Source organism: Mus caroli, unplaced genomic scaffold (genome assembly GCF_978045245.1).
Source record: "Mus caroli unplaced genomic scaffold, Mus_caroli_1 scaffold_11, whole genome shotgun sequence".
Classification (NCBI taxonomy): domain Eukaryota; kingdom Metazoa; phylum Chordata; class Mammalia; order Rodentia; family Muridae; genus Mus; species Mus caroli.
Window position 1 is genome coordinate 98,328,177 of NW_028227266.1, and position 22,637 is coordinate 98,350,813.

General features: G+C 40.2%; 1 protein-coding gene across 4 annotated transcripts in view; it reads right to left on the reverse strand.

Moving 5' to 3' along the window:
• The window catches only part of Armc8 (armadillo repeat containing 8), an 89,664-nt gene that overhangs the window by 55,183 nt on the left and 11,844 nt on the right, over nucleotides 1–22,637 (reverse strand). For 3 of the 4 annotated variants that reach the window (XM_029481164.2, XM_021171191.3, XM_021171189.3), the window contains exons 2-5: nucleotides 17,535–17,611; nucleotides 4,115–4,186; nucleotides 2,568–2,710; nucleotides 2,200–2,297 (exon numbers count right to left, since the gene is read on the reverse strand). In XM_029481164.2, coding sequence (XP_029337024.1) covers nucleotides 2,200–2,297; nucleotides 2,568–2,710; nucleotides 4,115–4,186; nucleotides 17,535–17,611 — 390 coding nt within the window. The remainder of the gene's footprint in view (nucleotides 1–2,199; nucleotides 2,298–2,567; nucleotides 2,711–4,114; nucleotides 4,187–17,534; nucleotides 17,612–22,637) is intronic. The other variant, XM_021171190.3, reaches the window with a different exon arrangement.

Here is a 22,637-nt window from a genome sequence, read left to right on the forward strand (position 1 = left end):
CTCTTTAAGTAACCAACAGTCTCACTATAAAACAGCATTGCAAAGAATAGGAAAAAAATCAATTCTGAAATCAAAATGTGCGGGGTGACTTTAACACAAGTAATGTTAAACAGTCTATACAGAAGAACTGTATAAAACAAGTCTGATAGCTTGGGTCTTGGGATGTTATGGTAAGCACCAGTAACAACTATGATGTGTTAGCTATTTTCAATGTAGCCAAGCAGGACACTTCACATGATTAATAACTTCTCACATAAAGCCCACTCCTAGGCTGGAGGGATGGCTCCATGGGTAAAGCTATCCAAGCGGCCATGCAAGCATAAGGATCAGGAGTTCAGATCCCCAGGAGCCAGGAGCCAGGTGGGTGTGGCAGACTACCAATAATCCTGACCCCAGGAAACAGACAGGGTTATCTCTAAAACAGGCCAGCTAGTTAGACTAGCTCTATCTACAGGCTCTGGGTTTAATATATAAGGTGGAAAGCAATTGAGGAAGATACCCAATGCCAATTTCTGGCCTCACATGTACAAGGACACCAATGAGCATGTGCACACATACATACAGCCATAGACATGCAAGCACACACACTCTTGCACACCACTCACAAACACATAAAAACAGTTTACAGCCCATTATCTTTCTTACTGGTAGCAAAGGAAAAGAGCCCTGCTGCCAGGCTTTCCAAGATCTCCTTTTATTTGTAATGCAAAACCAATTACAAACTAAAATGGGATTTGGACCGAACCAGATAGAAAAGGAAACCTGGCTCAAGCTTCCTGGTTTTACAGTGGGCCACGTTCCTAAGCCATGCTTATGGACAAATGTACACACACATTTTCAAAGAATGATCTCAACAACTGATTCTGATTCTGTAAGCCTGAGGAGGATCTAAGAATATGAAACCTAACTAATTTCCCAAAGGTACCAAGCTGGTCTACAGACAAAAATAGAAGGCGAGGAAGAAAGAATGCCCAAGATATATATGGGTGAGGTAGGAAAACGGAAGGCTTTAATTCCTTGAAAGTGGAACTCTGTCCCTTGCTTGCACATTAGTATGACTCTCTGAGTTGTCATGAGTAGTTTTTAAAACAAAAAGAGAAAGACTTCAAAACAGCCATGGAAGACCAAGAGGCTGAGAATGAGCAGAGGGAAGGGGCTGGCCAGGTTACAAGACTCTGCTCATCTCTAATCCACGTCTTCCTCTACTGCTCTCTGACTCACCAACCCTTCCAACAACCCCCAACCATCTTCTTATATGTGTCCTCTCTGTCAACTAAATTTCTATATCTGCAGTGCATACACAATAAAAAGAACAAGGAATAGTTCTATAACTGGCACTCACCACCGTCACCCACCCCCACCCCCATTACATATAAGTAGGATTCCAGGTAGAAATGTAGAGAATATCTTATATACTGTATGAATGCATCACCTGTCAATTAAAAAGCCTATAGCCTATGGAAATAGAGGTGGGACATCAGGAAGGAGAAAGAATTCTGGGGTAGAGTCACACAGGAGTCTGGGCCAGGAAGATATACCAAGATGGATGCATAATTCTTGAGCACAGGTAACTAGCCACATGGCACAATGAGGGTTAAAATAAATGGGTTATCTTTAGTTATGATCTACTCAGAGAAGAGCCTAGCTATCTGTAAATATAGTTTGAGTCTGAGTCTTATTTCTGGGAGCATGGGGCTGGCAGGAAGAACTGGGATGTAACTTCTACATAGAAATAACCCCTTACTTACTGATGACTGTATGTAGTTAGTGCCTAAGTAGCTTCCAACAGTTGACCTCTACACAGTCCAGTCAGCTAAGTACACTAAACAGTTCTGTGGCTGCACACACACCCCACCACTGCCCTGTCTTTTAACACTTTTGAATTTTCAACAGTCTCTATGATATAAAATCTCCCAGGTATAAAAATTAAAGTGTTTCATAATTTAGAAAAACATACTCCCTTAATTTACATACAAAATCAACACACAGAGCTAAGCCTTTAAAAACAGCATGCAAGTTCTCAGAGTGTGTAACTATAATTCATTCACTTATTTACAAAGCCTGCAATATTCAACATTCCAAATGAGCAGAAAGTCAAATACTTGCTATGACTTCTACATTTAACAGTTATGGTGAACCAGGAGACACTAAGCAAACTAGAAATAAATTGACTGTGACCCTAAAATATCCCAAACTCACTGTATACAGTAGCTCCTCTGGAGTGACAGGGCTGGTGAAGATTGTCCGTAGGCATCGGAGGCAAGCTTCAATGAACTTCAGGTCTGGGGACAGTAGTCCTAGTAAGATAAACTGCATGTGAGACACAATTTTTGTTGTTGTTTGGCTTTTTTGTCTTATTTTTTGAGACTGTTTTTCTGTGTAGCCCAGTTATCCTGGAACTCACTATGTAAACCAAGCTGGCCTCAAACTCACAAAGATCTGCCTGTCTCTGCCCCCCAAGTGCTGGGATTAAAGGCATGGGCCACCACTGCCCAGCATGAGACGCATCTTTCAACCAGAATTTAGAATACTATAAGCAGAATATGTAGACACTGGTTCCTACGTACCTTGTAGTAAGGCAGGGATAATATGGCAGTCTAGTAGAGACTTGACATTGTTTTCTGTGCCCATCGCAAGACTCCCTAACACCACTGCACATTCAGTTTTCAGCTCTGTGCTTGAGGTTTCTTGTTGAAGCAAATACAACAATCTAAAAAAAAAAAAAGGTGGGGGTGGGATGTAGTAAACAGACTGTAAAACAAAACATAATTAAGGTAACAAAGTAGTGCAATAAAAGCAAAAAAGCAGTGTGGGAAATACAGCCCACATAATAACAATGTGGTAGACACACCACAAAAGGAAGAGTTGCAAAGTACACTCCCAATAGATATATTTACAACATCCTGCACCTAAGGCTCAAGGATCATTGCAGAAAAGTAGGGAGAAAGACTGTAAGAGGCAGAGAACAGCAAGGTTGTTGTGAGAGTGAGTCTCCTAGGATGTCAGGTGCTACACCATAAAGTCTCACCACATGACTGTCCAAACAAGAATGGCACCAGCAGACATGCTAACATGGATGGGGGAAACCTCACATGGCCTTGTCCTTAGATGAAGAAGGACAGGCAACTAAAGAATGCACAGAACAAGACAAAAAGTCTTCTCCAAAGAAGAGCACACTAACTGGTTACTGAGTACCAAAGGGTCAGCCTTGAGAATATGCATACAAGTAACAGTGTACAGACTGAGCACTTACACACACACACACACACACACACACACACACACACACACCAACAACTACTAATAAAAAAGAGGCCATAAATTGGAAAGAGAAAGGTAAAAAGAGGGAAGATTGGAGAGATGAAAGAGAAGGGGATACAAAATAATATAATCTCAAAAAGTTTAAAAAATGAAAAATAAAAATATAGTTGTCTGAACTTATTTAGATTTTTGAGTGATTATTTATTTATATGCAATGAGAAAACATTAAGAACAAATATCTAAGACATTGTCTTATTTTGTACAAAATAAATATTTTATCACAGTTTACTAAACTATAAATCTAAAAGTTGCAAGCAAGTGGTCTCTGTAGAAATAGCACCATCCCCTGTGTTATCTGCCACTTCCTGGTGGGTCCCTTCAGGATCTGAAGAATCCTAATGCCAAGTTCTACTGAATGGTAAATGCAAAGCAGAAATGGACCCTGAATTCAGAGCAGCAATACTAAGAGGAACTCTTACTAATTTTCTTAACAAAACTCTTCAGAGTCCTTGTGAAGCTCTTCGGGAATGGAAGGCTTTCTTCTCTTTCTACTTATCCCATGCCAGTTTGAGCCCACTTGCCAAAGAACTACTCCCAAAGCCTCAACTTATGACAATTCTCCTTGTTCTACGAACCCTGGTGCTTCCTACGCACACTTGCACACAAACACATACGCGTGCGTTTATGTGTATGTTTTCTCAGACATGGTTAGTGTACTTTAAGGCATTATTTAAAAACACATTTATTTTAAAAAACAAGAAAGAATATGATAAGTGAGGAGATCTTATAATGGAAGTCAGAGGACACTAGAGACTCGGCAGGAATGACAGAGTAAGTCGGACAGCAAACATACCTTGGAACAGCTCCTAGAACGATGAGGTTGGCTTTCTGTTTGTTGTTTCCAATAACAGCATTTTTCATGTCTCTAAATTCATGAGAAGAAAAAAACAACAAGCACACTGAGACAAGTATCAAAGGCCAACTCATTCCACTTTATCATGCAACATCTTGGGTAAAGCAAGGACAAAAATGAGTGACAAATCTCAACTCCTCACCCTCGTCAGCCAGAGTGCTAAAGAGAGGGGACAGTGACAGGTGCTAACTGGCATTGGGACTATACAACAAGAAGCAGAAATCCTGGGGAAGAGAAATCCTGAGTACTGGTAAAGACTTCCACTAAAAACAAGCTGAATTCCTCTGAACACAAAGGAGTGTGTTAGCTACTTCAGTACAGCTCTGGAAGTAAATGACAAACCACCAGCCCAAGGCAGCACCTACCTGACTGTGCAGCAAGGACCACTGTGTCCCACCTTACCTGTGACTTTAGAGTCACTCAGCCTCTATGAGAGCTCAGCAGCCTTTCAGGGATTCACATTCATTCTCATATAACCTCATATATCCATTCATATTCACGGCCCCCATGTGTGCGCATAAACAGAAGACTCTTAGAATAAGGGAGATGGTCGTAAGTGCTGGAGGGCAAGGATTTCAGGAATCCTGATCCTAGTGATTTTATGTTCCTCCTCCTCTTCCTCCTTTTCTTTTGCTTCTTCCCTCTTCCTCTCCCTTCTGTGTGTGTGTGTGTGTGTGTGTGTGTGTGTGTGTGTGTGTTAGTACAAGCCAGAAGAAGGTGTCTGACCTCCTGAATCTTGCATTACAGGTAGCTGTGAACCGCACAACAGGGACGGGGCAGGGGTGGGGAGCGGGGCGCTGGGCATCAAACTTGGATCCTCTGTAAAAGCAGCAAGCACTCTTAATCACTCTCATCTACCTTTCCAGACCCCTGAGCAGTTCTTGTGATTCCATCTTAACTGCTTGATTCTTATTAGCTGTAATGCCTGCTTTGGTTTTTAATGGCTTCTTTAAAATTTCCAATGCAATATTTAATTTCTTACATTTAGTCTTCATATGATATCCCGTTAAACATCAGAAAAGAGTTGTGAACACATTTCCCTCCTGTCCTTTCTGTGTCCTGCTGTATTCACACACTTTGTCTTCAAGTTGGTTAGAAACAACACACTACACAGGATTAGTATTTCTGCTTGCATATCCAATTATCTTTTAGGAAGATAAAAAATAATTCTTAGCTGGGCAGTGGTGGCACATGCCTTTAATCCCAGCACTTGGGAGGCAGAGGCAGGCGGATTTCTGAGTTCAAGTCCAGCCTGGTCTACAGAGTGAGTTCCAGGACAACCAGGGCTATACAGAGAAACCCTGTCTCGAAAAAACAAAACAAAACAACAAAAAAAATCTTGTATATTTTTATATATTTGCCAGTTTTTATTCTAGCCACACAAAGCAGAGTTCTTTACTTCAAAAATAAAACTGTTTTCTAAAATAAGAGTACCTCTATAAATGACTACTCAGTTTACAAATTCATAGATGGCCCCAAAGGATATGTAGAAAAAATATAAATAAGGCAAAACTAACTCATAATTACCAATGAAATATTGTTAAAGTACCTAAGAAGAACTGTCTGGTACTGAACACAAGAGGTATGTGTTTCTACATAGCATTGTTCTAAAGGCGGGGAGGGGGCATTACCACACCCAAGGGCACCTCAGACACTTGTAAGGATGGCCAGAGAGACTTCCAGTCTTAGTTTTACAAATGTGTGAAAAATCCTTTTTTTACAGATTTAAAGCAAATGTCTTGGGAATAGGAGGGATGGAGTAGGGGGAAACGGAGGGTGAGAGTACAGGGAGAGACAACTAGGACCAGAGGTGAAGGAGCATCTCTGGGAGGAGCTAGAAACCAAGGACAATGGAAACTCTCAGCAATCTATGAGGGTGACTCTAGCTAAGACTCCTAGCAATGGGGAATATGGAGCCTGAACCGGCTATCTCCTATAACAAGGCAACATTTCCAATGGAGGGATTGGATTGAGACACCAACCCAGCCACAAAACCATCCATCTACAATTTGTCCTGCCTACAAGATGTGCCAGGATAAAGATGGAGCAGAAAGTGATGGAGTTGCCAACCAATGACTGGCCCAGCTTGAGACCCATGCCAGGAGAAGCATCCACCCCTGACACTGCTAATAATATTCTGCTATACCTGCAGACAAAAGCCTACTATAACCATCAACTGTAGTGGGTTGACCTAATGCTACTTGTATTATAATGCTAATTTGGGTCCCCCCCCCGGCCCCCCTACACACAAAAAAAACTGTTTGCCCCAAAGACAAGAGAGAGAGTCCATATGTAAGACACATAACATGTAAGACACTGGGGGACCCTGCCCCCAGTTAATTCTGATTGGTAAATAAAGATGCCAGCAGCCAATAGCTGGGGAGAAGAGACACAGGTGGAGTTTGGGTTTCCTGGGCTTGAGACCACAAGGGGGAGAGAAGCAGAAAGTAGCCAAAGAGGAAGAACATACAGGAGGGAGAGAGTGACAATGGGATAGCTGGGCTATAAAAACATGGCCATGTGTGCTGGCCAACTGGAGTTAAGAGCAGCCCAGATGAACGTGGAAATTAGTAAGTAGTAACTCGGAGTTATTGGTAGGAAAGGGGATTCTAACAGCATGGAGGGCAGGCAGTTGCCTGGCTATTGTGCTGCCTAAGGCATATTAAAATATAAAGGCTGTGTGTGTTTTTCATCTGGGGTCATAAATGGTCAAAGGCAGGAAGAAACCCTGCATCAAGATTTTTTTTTTAGATTTATTTACTTTATGTATAAGTACACTGTCACTCTCTTCAGACACACCAGAAGAGAGCATCAGATGCCATTACAAATGATTGTGAGCCACCAGGTGGTTGCTGGGAATTGAACTCAGGTTCTCTGGAAGAGCAGTCAATGCTCTTAACCGCTGAGCCAGCTCTCCGGCTCTCTACTCAATGTAATATAATTATTTACTACAATCATCAGAAAGGTTTCACTCAGCAATGATAGAAACAGATGCAGAGATGCACTGCCAAACATTAGGTATAGCTTGGGGAATCCTGATGAGAGGGAGAGAATGGATTGAAGGAGCCAGAGAGATCAAGGGCACCACAACAAAACCTACAGAATCAACTAACCTGGGCCCATAGGGGCTCACAGAGACGGAACCTCCAACCAGGGAGCCTGCATGGGTCTGCCCTAGGCCCTCTGCATATATATAACAGTTGTGTAGGTGGGTCTTCATGTGGGACACCTAATAACAGGAACAGCAACTCTCTCTGATTCTGTTGCCTGCCTTTGAGACCCTTTCCTTTTACTAGGCTACCTTGTCTAGCCTCCAAAGGAGATGGTGCAGAGGGTCTTGTTGTAACTTGATATGCCAAGGCTGATTGATATCCAGGAGAGACCTCCCCTTTTCTGAAGAGAAAGTGAGGAGTGGATGGGGAGAGGAAAGGTGTGGAGGAAGGGAAGGAATAGGAGAGGAGGGGGCAGAAAGTGTGGTAGAGATGCAAAGTAAATAAATAGAAAATGGCACTTTTGTTTGTAGTATATATGTCACATAAATAAAAGTTTTTACTTTAATCAAAAGTTAGCATTTGGAAAATCAGAACTAGTTCAGGAGTACTCACTGTGTCTGAGTGAGTCACCAACAGCACACAGCTGCCTCAGAACACCCTGGCAGTTCTCACCATCAACTACCTCAGAAGGCTTCTACTCTAGTTAGACCTAAGAATTACATATGAGTACACTATACATCATCTTATCTCTATAAGCAGGGAAGACATTACTTGCTTCTGGGGATGAAGTGTATTAAGTAGGTATTGTTACTATGCATCTAAAACATTGCAGGGTAGTATAACAGTGTTACCAAAAAATAAGAAGAAATTTCATGGGAGTTGTTACCACCACGGTTAGGTGGCACTTAGGTTTTCAGCTCATCCATCCCTTTTGTACCCCAAAATAAGCCCCCCAAACACTTTTGCTTCTCTCTGTTTTAAATAGCAAAGGTCTACAATATATAAGAATATTTTACGGCGGCTAGAGAGATGGCTCAGAGGTTAAGAGCACTGACTCCTCTTCCTGAGTTCCAATCCCAGCAACCACATGGTGGCTCACAACCATCTGTAATGAGATCTAACACCCTCTTCTGGAGTGTCTGAAGACAGCTACAGTGTACTCACATATAGTAAATAAATAAATCTTTAAAAAGAAAAAGAGTATTTTGCAATCTTAAAAGTTACAATTTTAGAAAAACATAAGAGTTAGCAAAACATGATCTGGCAGAAAATGGAGGATGAAAGTAAAAAACAACAATAACCAACCCAGCTCAACAGATGAGTACATACTTCCAACACCAAGCACATTTACGTAAGGCTGAGAGTATGGCTCTATGGCAGAGAGCTTGCCTAATGTGCTCAAGGCCCTGGGTTTGATTCCCAGCACCTTCTTAAGACACACAAAAAGCACCAACTCTTATACAATTATCTTCTTCAATAATCACTGGGGAATCCTAGTGTTCAGGGGTATGCTAAAAGCAGGTGTCACCATGCCTTGCTAAATGTGATTAAAAAAAAAAAAACTTATTTATTTTATTTGAGTACACTGTAGTTGTCTTCGGACACACCAGAAGAGGGCATCAGATCCCATTACAGATGGCTGTGAGCCACCATGTGGTTGCTGAGAATTGAACTCAGGACCTCTGGAAGAGCAGCCAGTGCTTTTAACCACTGCGCCATCTCTGCAGCCCTAAATGCTATCTTTATGTATTGAGACAACCACTGAAACGTCATGCTTTTCCATTAGCCATCTAAGGTTAGGTCTTTCAAAGACTGACCTAACTCTCTGTAAACTTTCCCTCAGATCTTCTGGACGATTTAAAACAGGTAATTAACTATTCATTATGAGGCTGAATGAGATGTATTAAGGTTTGTTTGTTTTTTTAAACCAAGTTCTGATACACAACTATACAACAGTAAAATACCAAGGCCTCAGTAAAGAGCAGCTGGTGACAAACTGTACATCTGGGCTCCTATGTCCTCATTAAGCCTACTGGCTTCTTCTGAGAGACAGCTCTGAGTCCCGGTAACCGAGCAGTCTGCCGCACACTCTCATCATCTCCCACTTAGTGTCTCCTTCCCTCCTGTGCTAAGGTAGCACAGCCGAGGCTGCCTGTTGCATCTCTGTCATGCCAGGCACTACTTTGGTTCTCCACTACAGAACTCTCAATCCTGTTCCTCATTGCCCCTTCATCCTCCCTAAACTAAGAAAAAAAATGAGGTGTCTTTTCCTACAATACTTTGTGGACCCATTCCAAATACCTGAAAGAAAAGTGTGTTACATACAGAACACACACACACACACACACACCACCACTACCACCACCAATTTTCTAATTCTCTTATATCAATGTCTGAGAAAAAAAGAATGTTTGCATTGGCTCCAGTAAGTAAATATAGCCATGTTAGACAGGCAAATTAAATATGTTCAGTTGTTACTTTAATTAGGCTTAACAGGTCATTTTCATGAAACTGTTAAAGAGATGGAAGTCACCACATTAAGTAGGCAGTAGAATCTGTCAGTCTACCTGTGATCATCTTATCATCCCTTTCTCAGTCTTCTAGTCTAAGAATGATGTCAGTGTCACTCCCCACAGGATGACCTGACAGCTCCAGGTTTGAGTAGGTGTCCCTCTAAGGAGCACTTAATTGGAGCACATTCATCCACTTTTTAGGCTATAAGTCCATTCCTTTTTACCAACAAGAATGTAAATCTGACCTGGAAATATCAGAGATTTCACTATATGGATCATTACTTACAATAATTCTTTACTCAATGAAGACATCAGTATAACAGAACTATGCAAGCTCTATCTATCCATCCATCACCCATCCACCCACCCATCCATCCTTCCCACCTATCTTTACAGTTTACACAGTACTCTACTCCTGCTGCTCTATCTCATCCTCATGGCAGCCCTGAGTATTTTAACCCCACACACATACGAAAAAGCTGCAGCTCAGGTTTGTATGCTTGCTTGTTTTTGAGAACCCGCATAATAAATGGTGGATCCAAGGATATCACCAGGTTTGGGGCTTTACCTGTATCCCAGCTCGGAAGAGGCTGAAAGGAGGATCATGAGTTTTAAGCCAGCCTAGACTACTCAGGGAGACCCTGATTCAAACACAAAAACCAAACCAAAGCAAAACAAAAGAACCAATTCATGCCTTCCATGACAGATGATATTTTTTTCTTCTACTCATGAGCCCTTTAATAGCAACCTTGTACCTTATAAGAAAGAAAAATAAATTTGTTATCTTTCTTTTTATTTTCTATGTCTGTATACAAAATAAAAAGCATTTCTAACTTTTAGACATCCTTTTCCCAGGAGATCAAAGAACACAATTTCTTGCCTATCTTGTCTACTGATGCTGGGGAGAGGGCAGGCATGATTTATTATATTCTTCAAGTCCACAGTTAGTTCTTGAGCTCTGCACTCTACTAGGCATTGCAAAGGGTACAAAAGGTCACACAACAGAGTTTTCTGAAGAGTTACTGTCTACCTGGAGAGATGAAAACGTTGCTAACAGTATAAAGTCAGTTGAATTATAAAATTAGCATTTATAATAAAGGCTTAAAATATAGATGATAAATAAACCTAAAAGATTTATGAGGCAATAGGAGGAACTACGCTGACTGCAGAAAATGGTCAGAACCTGGGTATGCAAATGGCAAGAGCAAAGGAAGGTCCTGTTGGTAGATTATGCTGCATCATGAAGACAGTGCATTCTAGGGGCAAACACAAGGAATGTCAACTGAAAAAAGGAGGGTCACTTTAGAGTGGCAATAAACAAAAGTGACAGAGAGAAGAGAGAGGCTAAAGGAGAGGACTGGATTGAGGACAGGCATGAAGAAAGCAGTGCCCAAGGAAGGCAACTACATGTAGATAGGCTGGTACACTGACAAGACTCAAGTCAAGAGGGGTGGCTAAGTGGGTGACACCAGTCATCATCGTGGTACTGGGATCAGATGAAAGGGAATTGATTGTGTCTGTAATTACCTGATTCCATTAGGCCTTTGACCCCTCTACACAGAAGTACAGTGCTTGGCACTTGGCAGGTACTCAAACTCTTTCAAGTTTGGGGCCAGTCAATAAAGCATAGGAAGACTAAAGAAGAAATCACTCAGCAAGGCAAAGATCTACTCTTACTTCAGACATATTAAATTAAAGCTGAAATAACAACATCTATGTATGGGGGGGGCATCATCTTAAGATATGTCTTTAGATGCATAAACTTGCCAAAGGTAAATATTAAAAAACAAAACAGAAATAGAAGAACACTCAGGTAGAAAGGTTTAAACCATGTGTTTAGAGCTCTCCCTTTTGGGGAGATGGGAGGAGCTGGCATTAAAACCCTACAAATGCACCTCAGTGCCCTTGCCAGGCAATGAATGAAGGTGGAGTCACAGCTGTGTACACCATTAAATGGTTTGGGGAGACACACAGTTTACATGGAGATTAAATACTTTACTTCCTTTTACTGTGCTCTGAAAAATATTTGAGACAAAGGACTCAAATACTAAATGCAAAGTAGAGTGCCTACCTCACACACATAAACTTCAGAGCATAGAGAGAAAGCTAACAGTACAGTTGGTGTACTGTTAAAATAGTGGCAGGAAAGAAAGAAAAAAATTGGAAATCTAGAGCTGTTGAAGAAACAAAATTTCAATCAGGGATAAGCCTACATTTATTCCTAAATAGTCAAAGAATAATGGGCTTAAAACTCATTAAAATTAAAATACCACTAGAGCTGCTAGCATTCCAGACTAAACTTCAGCGACAGCAGTTCATTCTGAACCAGTGTCATTTCTCAACTAACCGAGGCAGCTCTCATTTAGAAGGAAATACTATTTTATAGTCATTTTTGTTCAAATGATAAGAAATAGCTGAATAATATGATAATATGTGGGTAGTAAAAACTACCATCTGAGTGAAAGGCTTAGCCCACTTATAAACTTTCACTAGCAAATACGATACGCTGTAAATTAAGGAGGAAAAACAACCCCACATGTTTGTGAGTTAGCTAAGAATAAAGCAACATTTTAAAAAAAGAATGCACTATAATAAGACATCTTATTAAACATCCAAATATGATGAGCTTTCTATTTCTAAACATAGCGAGAGAATGAGGTACATTCATTTATTCACATCCCCATTAAACAATATTTACATTTCAGATGACAATCATTTGTAAGCTGCTATATTAGCTAGAGTCCAGGGGCTAGAGAGAGCGCGTGACCAGAGTCAGTCTTCAGCACCATAAATGAAACATTTTTTAAAGATTTATTTATTTATTTATTTTGCGTATGAGTGCTCTATTTGCATGTACACCTGCGTGCCACAAGAGGGCATCAGATCTCATTATAGATGGTGTGAGCCACCATGTGGTTGCTGGGTACTGAACTCAGGACTTCTAGAAGAGCAGCTAGTCCTCTTAACTGCTGAGCCATCTCTCCAGCCCCCCACCATAAAAGAAATTTAAAAATGAATTCAATGATGATGTATTATTCATAATCTTGAATTAGGAATCATTTTCCTCCAAGTTCTGGGATCAAATCCAGGCCTATCTATGCTAAGCAAGTCCCGTCTAGTACCAATGGTATCCTTGGGCTAAGGAAACAAACTTTATATACCAAACTTGGCTCAAGTCAACTTAGGACACTTACTGTATTCCTACCATTTCTGCAAACAGAACAGGCCTGAGAAATGGCGGTGAATTAACTCACTCTTACTACTCTGTGGTATAGACACTTAAAATGTCATTTCAGATACTTACATAAAATTAAAAATATTTTACAGTAAATATTTTCTATAACATCTTATGGTTCCTTAATAACAAATGAGTATTATCTTTAGAATATCTTTTACTTATTGATAATTTCATATATGTATACAATCTCTTGATTATATCTACCCCTTAATGAATGAACAATTTTGCAAATTAAATACTGCCTCAGAAATTAGACTATTTACTGGATTTAACTCTGTTCTATTAACATGACTGCAAATCACCTTATTTTCTCCAAAAAACCAAAGTGTATAACTTAATAAATTATGTAACAAGTTTAAAACATTTTGAAACATGTTAATATTTTAAACCTAATCATTCCAAAGAATATCAAAGAGTGTGTTAGAACATTACAGAATAATGTAGCAGCAAATAGGTACATATGAAAAGATGTGTTTTATATATAAGCAAATAAGTAGCTGACCTTCAAAGTCAGCATCTCACATACACACAAAGAGAGAGGTGTTTCTATAGGAGTAAAGACTATGCCAGGCTGAGCTAATAAATACAGCAATCTGTCATACTTGGCCATAACTCCCAGGCTATGTCCCATTTCAGGGCACTACTTCTAAAAATCACTTTAGATAGATTTAAAATTTCCTAAAAGTTAACCTTGTAACTTAAAAATTCTCAAGAAATAAATACTTCATTTTTATATGAACTACTACTAATTCTGGTTTGTTTAAAAAGAAAAAGAAAAACAAAGAAAAGGAAGAACTTGTCTATATTTTCTGGAACCAGACAACAATAACCATTACCAAAACAATCTCATCTATTAGCACAATAAAACCCTTTGGAAGCACTTGATTCCTGTCACAATTTACACTACTGTGGGACCAACAACTGCCTGAGAATTATGGGAGGAGTCTAGGCTAGCTCTTACTACACTCAACTGTGAAATGGTAGAGCCAGTCATGTCTGCTGAGGTCACTTATTTCCTGTCAGCACAAGGACATAAGTGCGTGGCTACACGGCGGAACAACTGACCTCCTTTTGAAGAAAACTAAAGTAAAACCAGACCAGACTCCTTGTTTAGATGTTTCTGAACACGTGGCACATGTGTGTGGGGTTGTGAGGGGTTAAGTAATTTGATTCATGATCTGCAAAATCTTTGAACACTTCAACTATCCAATTTAAGATAGTTGAGCCAATACCACACCAATCTTGCTAAAAAACTGCACTGTAAACGTCCTTTGTTATTTGCTGCAGTTGTTTTGAGGCAGAGTATCATATAGCCCAGGTTGGCCCTGAACATGCTATGTAGCCAAAGCTAACCTCCAACTCAAGTTCTTCCTGCCCTTGCCTCCTGTGTGTTAGAATAAGGGCCACTACCATGTTTCATTTCTACAACTGTTATTTAAAGTCACACAAAGTCTCCATAATAGAGAAGGCTGAGACCTGGCAATGCAGTCTATCTAGTCTGTCTGCTTTGCCTACTCCCTTTTGTAACGCAAACTCTACTACAGTTCATGACCTACATGAGTGCCACTCCTACCTGAACATATCTCATGCCACACCTCTCTTCTATTCAGTCACGTATATGAACTTTTTTAGAAACTCTTTTAGAAAAAGATAAATCGAATTTTGTATTTTGATATAATAGGACCATCCAAGTTCATGCTGAATGTTACACTACCAACAAAAAGTTACATTAGATGACTGCTCGTCCTTTAACGACTGCCACGTAGTACTGGTTGCTAATAGAACTTTTCCAACAGGGCTGCAGTCACCAACTGGGAACATGCGCATGCCTGCATTATCCACAAAGCAGCTTTCTATAGTTAGTTATGTCACTAGTATAGGCTACGATGAAAACTCATTGCTTACCTTTAATTTCTTCAATTTTGTTTTTCCTGATAATATTTTACCATGTTCATAATCTTTTGTGAGAAAAATAAATAAATTTTAATGCAAAACCATAAAACTCTGGTCGGCTTGTAGCCTAAGCTTTAGTTCTTATCAAGGCTTTTATAGTCCTCCATTTGTACATTTTAGACTTGCAATTGTTTGCTTCAGTTTGTCTATTCCTCTTCTAAAACAAGCAGGCTACCTTTGTTTGGCTCTCCCAGCAAACACATGGTGGCTCACAACCATCTATAATGGGATCTGATGCCCTTTTCTAGTGTGTCTGATGTCAGCTACAGTGTACTCATATACATAATATAAATAGATACATCTTTTAAAAAAGAATTAGGTACACCTTTTCCTAAGTACCACTGTGGTTCCCTTTTTGTGCTATCAATATTGTACTGAAGAACCTCCACAAGCCAGAGGGAAGACTGGGGAAGTCAACGCCTTTCCATATCCTTTTAAAGTTATTTAAAACTGGGCTAATGACAACTGGCCACTACGTAAGTGGTGGTACCCATAACAGGCACTGAACTTTATAATTCTTATAGCAATCTGGCAGGATAGGTGGTTATTTTCTCTTTAAGATGATGAAATAAAGGTTCAACAAAACTGAGTAATTGGCCCTAACACACGGCTAGGAAAGGACCCCACTAGGAAATGTCACGACCAGGGATTTAACATACTGTCGGTCAAATCCAACACCCATGCTCAATCCAGGGCTTCATACCCACACCCTTGCTTTGTCTGCCCTTCCTGACAGCTAAACATGTCTGAGACCTGACCCTTTTTCAGGAGGCACTAAGGCTATCTAATGCATCCCACCTAAGCTGCTGTGTTACACTTCAGTGTCCCTCCTGTTCTTCCATCTCCTACTCTGACACTCTCTTACTTATCAGCTTTTAGAAAGCTGTAGCGGTCTCTAGAAAATGAAGATGTCCCTGAAAGGGACAAGTAGTATCGGCATTAGTTACTCTATCTGACATAACCCAAGGAGCCAGGCTAAGACGGCTGACTAGGAAATCCTACCACGCAGTAATGATGAAGGAAGTATCATCTTCTAGTCTACACTGAACACTCAGTGAGCATTTTCAACTAAACTAAAGAATCCTAAGTAATATTCAGTACTATCTATCTAGAGAGCTGCCTGGTCCGTGGAGGGAGTGCTGCTGCCTACAGAGCAATGTCATGTCAACCTACCCTCTTCGCTAATTGGGTAGTGATAACCAAAACTAATTTACTCAATGGAGGCTTTCAACTACTTTTTTCTGGTAACATTCAAACTAGTCTTTAAAAGACCTGATTAAATCATCACAAATTCTCTCAGTTAAGAGGACAAAAGCAAAGTTATCATGAGGAGAAGGTATCACCTCTTTTTGTTCCTCTGAAACAAAGGGAAAAATAGTGTCAAATATTATGAGTCCCAGCCAGCTTTCCTGACTCTGAATCAAGGGGCTGGAGTGATGGCGCAGCAGTTAAAAGCACTTGCTGCTCTCGAAAGGCCTGGGGTTCTGTTCCCAGTACCCACACTGGGTGGCTCACAACTTCCTGTAACTCTGATTTCGGGGAATCCAACATTCTCTTCTGGATTCTGCAGACACTTGCATACAGATAGTGCACAGATATATACCTGGGCACACACACACACATACATGTAATTTTTATTTGGTTTTGGTTTTTTCCTCCCCTAACCCCCAAGACAAGATTTCTCTGTGTAGCCCAGGCTGTTCTAGAACTCGCTTTGTAGAGGAGGCTGGCCTCAAACTCATTGAAATTCACCTGCCTTGTGCCTCTTGGATATTGGAATTAAAGGTGTGTGCCACCATGCCTAACCACCTGTAATTATTTTTTGAAAAGAATTATAGTCAAAAGAAAGGTCATAAACAAAGCATCTAGCTTACCGTGGCTGAGAGAGAATAAAGTTTAAAGTACGATTTGACTGGAACCATTAGAGGGAAGAGGAAAAGGAAGAGACCCATCTTTCTGGCCTGATGGCCATCCCAAACACATTTCATCTTCATCCTCCTCTGAACCTTGATCCTTGCACAAAACTAAGGCCTATAGGCCCCGTGCTTCCCAGTCCCACAAGCAGCCTCTGTGTCTTCTTCCTCAGAACTAACACAGTAAAGGGAAGGAAGCGTGCCTCTAGTCCCTTGAGATCCTACCCTACTTGTCCAACCTTAATCTCACAATCACCTACACTTGATTAAAATGTTTTCCCTCATTAAAGACCAAGGAACTTTGGGAAAAGAAGGACATACATGCTCTCTGTTATCAATAACTTAAATTTTAAATGACTGCTTTCTAAATATTGATATTTCAGTTTTCAGCACTTGGAAATTTTGATGACAGCTAATGAGTTAGTCAAAAAACAAGCAAAACAACAACAAAACCCTAACTGTTTTTAATTTTATTTTTATAGATATTAAAAGCAAAAGCATTCTCCAAAGAAAACATTTTAAAATAGAAAACAAGTGTTCTACAAAACATGTAGCCAATTGTTAGTTAAAAACTATCAATGAACCTTTATGACAAAATATAAGTCATGAATGTAAAGAAATCATCTCATAAATGAAGCCAAATGTAAGGAAAGAAGTTATACCTACATTTTCATAGTTATAATATTTGGCAGATTAAAACATGAAGACAAACAAGACTTTTTGATAGAGTCTTAAATGCATACTACTTACATGACACCTTGGAGAACTTTCTGGGGATCAGGGTCAAATAGCCTGTCAACATAGTGGCGACTGCTAGCTGTTACCTCCTAGAAAGTAGGGGAAAAATGATGACATCTGAAGCCATGCAAATCACAAATTCATAGAATCACCCACAATACCAAATCACTAAACCGTCTACCTTAAGGAAGAGATGGCCTCCTTCCAGGCCATGTTTTAGTTGCTTCCTTACTGACATGCTAATGTAAGTAGGGGACTTTCTCTCTGTTATCAAAATAACTAGAAACTACAGTGTTCAACTCAAGATGTCAATGAGCAATTAACAACAACAACAAAAAAAAGAGCACCCAATTTTAAAAAAAAAAAAAAAAAAAAAGGTCATTGTGGGAAATCAACAAGGCACATAACTTGGTTCATTATAAAAGCCAGAACTAAAGGACGTACTACTTTTTGCTAGTCTTTTAAATAGCTCTGAGGAAAATGCAAGATAAACTATAGGTTAGGGGAGAAAGAGGACACCCAGCTCTCATTAGAAACATAATTAGGGCACAATAAATTGAGCCCTTTGTACTGAGGCCCACAAGATCTGTCAGCAGGAGAGGTGGACACGTGTGCTCTCCACTGGCAGCCAGATGCTGTGTGTGTGTGTGTGTGTGTGTGTGTGTGTGTGTGTGTGTGTGTACGTGCATGTGTGACACCCAGGGCCTAAGCTGCCTAGTACATACTACAGGATAGAGAACAGCTCCTAGACAGAGAAAGGGCAGTACAAGGAAGTCCCTCAGATGCAGGGAGTGCCACAGTTAACAAGCTGACAAAGATAAAAGTGTAAATGGTGGGGGTAATAGCATTCCTCAGACAAAAAAAAAAAAAAAAAGCAATTCAAAGTCACGGTAACTCCTACCCACACTAGAGCTGTCTAGTCTGGACTGGATGGCTCTTGGAATACACAGAATAAGGGGAGCCAGGCAGCATGCACCTATAAACCCAGCTAGAGGCAAAGATGTCAAAGCAGAAGGAGGCCAACCTGGGCTATAGAGTAAGCCCCTTTCTCAAAAAGGAGTAGCTAGATACACTTACCTCTTATTCGTATTGAGGGATATGCTCTTTATTATGCAATTTATTCTAATATTTATTTTGTTGGGTGCTCTTTTATATTTAATTTTCAGTATGTAATGTTACTTGAAACAACATATTAAAAGCAGGAAAAAGTCCTTTTGTCCCCTGCTTGTTTTCTCTTGTCTGCTGGAATGTGCTTGGTACTGCCATCCATTAGCAATAAAGTGTTACAGGGACAAAGAAACCTTTCCAGTTTCCTCAAAATCCCGAATTAGTGGAAAGGCTAACTGCCACAACACAGGTCCAGCTCACACTTCTACAGCACCTGTTAGTTCTGGAGAAGCACACAGACTCTTAACCTTACAGGTAAAGAAGTAATCAAAACCAATGTGCATTTTCATATTCCATTTATGAAAGACCAAACAGCAGAAATGAAAATATAATGCCCTCCACGAGCATTAAAGCACCTGCTAGAGCCTATTATCCGCAAAATAAGAGGAGCAGGCCTAGGATTCTAAAGCTACCTACCCCACTTCCCTGTCTTACAAAGTGTCTGTAAGTCAGCAACGAGATGTCTGATCAGGAAATGTTAGTCAAGCAAGGCCACCGGCAACCACAAGAATAAATCATGAAATACTACATTAGGAGCAAAAGCTAGACAAACACAGGACTAGGATGGTCCAGTGGTTAAAAGCACTCACAGCTCTTGATGGAGTTCAGTAACCAGAACCCACATGGTGGCTCATAGCCAGCTGTAACTCCAGTTCCAAGATATCTGGCACTATTTTGGACCTTTGTAGGTAACAGGCACGTACATGGTGCATACAAACACATGCAACAAAATACCCATACACATAAAAATAAATAAATAAATAAATGTTAAAAAATTCTAAGCAGGGGTAAGCTGAGTAAATCTATAAACAAGCAGAAAAGTTATGCCACACCACTTAAGTTAGATAAGAGTCTCTAACTGAACTCAGGGCTCCAATTTGACAAGACTTAACACTCAAGGGATCTTCCAGACTCCAGGTCCCCAGTGCTAGAATTATGGTGTATGCCACCATGCCCACCTTTCTACTTGAAAGGAACCTAAACTCATCCTTGAAGTGAACACTTTACCAACTGAGTCACCTCCCATTCCCCATCCGTTCCCTGGCTTTCTAACAGGGAGCTCTTCTGGACTTCTCAAACTCTGAGCGTCTCGTCTAACTCGGGGCTGACATGGCTTTACCAATCACCGCCCTTTACTCCCCAACTGTGTGTCTTCTGTTGCCTTTCAATATGTTTTAAACAGACAGAAAAAGAGGGCTGTGAATTCACTCACACCCTTTTTAAAACTGTGAATGTCTGGTTGTCTAAGTACTATTTGTGGAAAGGGACTATTCTTAATCCACTGAGTGTCTTGGTGCCCTTATCAAAAAATCCTATTTACAGGGGCTGAGGGAAACCCACAGTTGATTTCTTTCTATTCTTTGTTATCACTAACATTCATAGTCTTAATCCCAGTACCAATGGTGATTACCACAACTTTCTAGTAAGTTTTTAAATGATAAAGTTATAAGTGTGGCCCCTTCCCCTGCCAACTAACTGCTTTTCAAGATTGTTGGGCAATTCAAAATTTCCTCCTCAATTAGCAATAGCCTTCCAATCTGTCATAAGTCATCCTCTGTGAAGAAGGCAGGCCCAGAGGACACAACCCTCCTAACATCACCATGTCTGTGTCTGCACGGAGCAATGCTCGCATTTTACTGCTTTTCTCTGAAACTAGGCCTCCTCTCCCCACAGTTCTTGTTTCTTTAAGGAGAAGGTTTGGTCATGAAAAGCTAAGGAAGATAACTAGTCTAGGTACTGAGTAAGGATAAGATGGTAATACTTGAGCAAAGGCCTAAAGAAGGGCATGTCTTCATCAAGAGAGCAACAAACACAAGGCTCTGAAATACAAAGCAAGAACAGGAGGCCATTACTGTTGGAGCACAATGAAAAGAGGAGAAAGGAGAAAAGAGTGGGAGAAGAGACCCACCACAGTTGGGAGTTGCTCTGTTGGCATGGTGGTCACTAGCCTCACATGTCTCTCTTTTATTATTTGAAATATGGATAAAAATTGAATTTCGTCCACTTTTAAAACTAATTAAAAATCAACAATGTATCATCCAATTATTAGGAAACTTTCAAAAACATTTGGAGTTCCCTATGGATATGTGAGTCTACCTTTTCAGTTGCAAATTTTGTGAAGCTGAGATAAAAACCAAGATTTCTAATATTTTTTTCTGAACTATATTAAGTGCAGACTACTTTCAAGACTTAATATTAAAAAGTCAATAATCTCGGGGGCTGGTGAGATGGCTCAGTGGGTAAGAGCACTCGACTGCTCTTCAGAAGGTCTGGAGTTCAAATCCCAGCAACCACATGGTGGCTCACAACCATCTGCAACGAGATCTGACTCCCTCTTCTGGAGTGTCTGAAGACAGCTACAGTGTACTTACATATAATAAATAAATAAATAAATCTTTAAAAAAAAAAGTCAATAATCTCTAACTACTCACACAGGTGAGTTGAAATAATGTTTTGATATTTGGGTCTTAATAACATTTAAATTATATTTACTATTTACATGTAATAATGTGGCTGCTAGAAAATGTTTGTTACAGCCTTCATTATTGTTCTATACACAGCACTGGTAGAGTGTTGTTAGTTACTGTTTAGGGTTTTAATGTTTATGGCATGAGTTGGGAAATCATAAAACAGATACCTGATTGACATATTTTTAAAGTTTTGTTCTGCTGTAAATTTTGCAAATGAATAGAGAAAAGGGAAGGGCTACAAGACAGATATAGGGAGGTCAGATTGGAGGCTATCTCAATCACCAGGAATTCAGTTACTTCATGACAGTAGCCAGGACCAGAGTGAACACTGTGGAGGTAGTATTGATCTAGACTCCGGATAAATGGAGAAACACGAAATGCTATCAGTCGGGATATAGGATGTGGGAGAGTAACACTGAAAGTTTTTTCTAACCACCTAGAAGACTGACTTGCCTGTTAATAAGATGAATTAGATTTAAGAAGTACAGATTTAGGTAAAAAGATAAAAAAAAAATTGGCTTTTGATTATGCTAGGACTGAGATTCCCTACTGAACAGCCCAAGTGAGGGTGTATATGTTTAGTTTAGGATTTAGAGGAAAGTTGTGAACTACAAACACAAACCAGAAAAATTATCATCTTATTCATGAAGGCAGTGATCATGAACAGATCAAGGCCAGAAATCTGTACTCCATAGTCAGTGTTATGGACAGAAGTGCAGGAAGCTAACTCATAGACTGTTTCAAGGAGGGAGCAGTCAAGCATGACAAATCCTATTGATGTGTCTCATAAGATGACTGACACCTAACTGCTGGATTCAGGAACATGGACAGCATCAGAGAATTTTACCAGGAAAACATAGTGAAGCTCCAAGAGGGGTTCACTTGAATTGAGGGTGTAACTATACTAATGGTGGATTAGTGGGAATGATTTGGGAGAAGACAGCATCAGGACACCTGAAATAGAGATACTTACTGAAAGGATTTTAGTGATGGGTAAATTAAGGTCTAGGAAACAATCATGGAAGCTGGAACTAAAGATAGGACAACATAGCCTTCAAAGAGAAAACTAAAATTCCGCCAGGTCTGTAGTGCACACTAGCACTTGGAAGGCAGTGGCAAGAGGAGCTCTGTGAGTCCAAGGCCAGCCTGGTCTACTACATAGAGAGTTCCAGGACAGCCAGGGCTACATAAAGAGAGAAAGAGAGAGGAGGAGGGAAGGAGGGAGGGAGAGAGAGGGAGACTAATTTCCCAGAAATCATCAAAAAAGTGATCCTTAGAGTTAACATGAGCTAGAAGCTGAGATGTTAAGCAAAGGAATGGTCAAAGATGAGAAATCCGATGCGATTCTAAGGGTCTGAAAACACTGGGAGGAGTAAGAAAGACTTCTGCCCACTTGTTAAGTGTTATGAGGGAAATGGAAGGAAAAACATTAGCTGAGAAGATCACAAGAAAAAGCTGGAGAAATGTCATCAAGTGA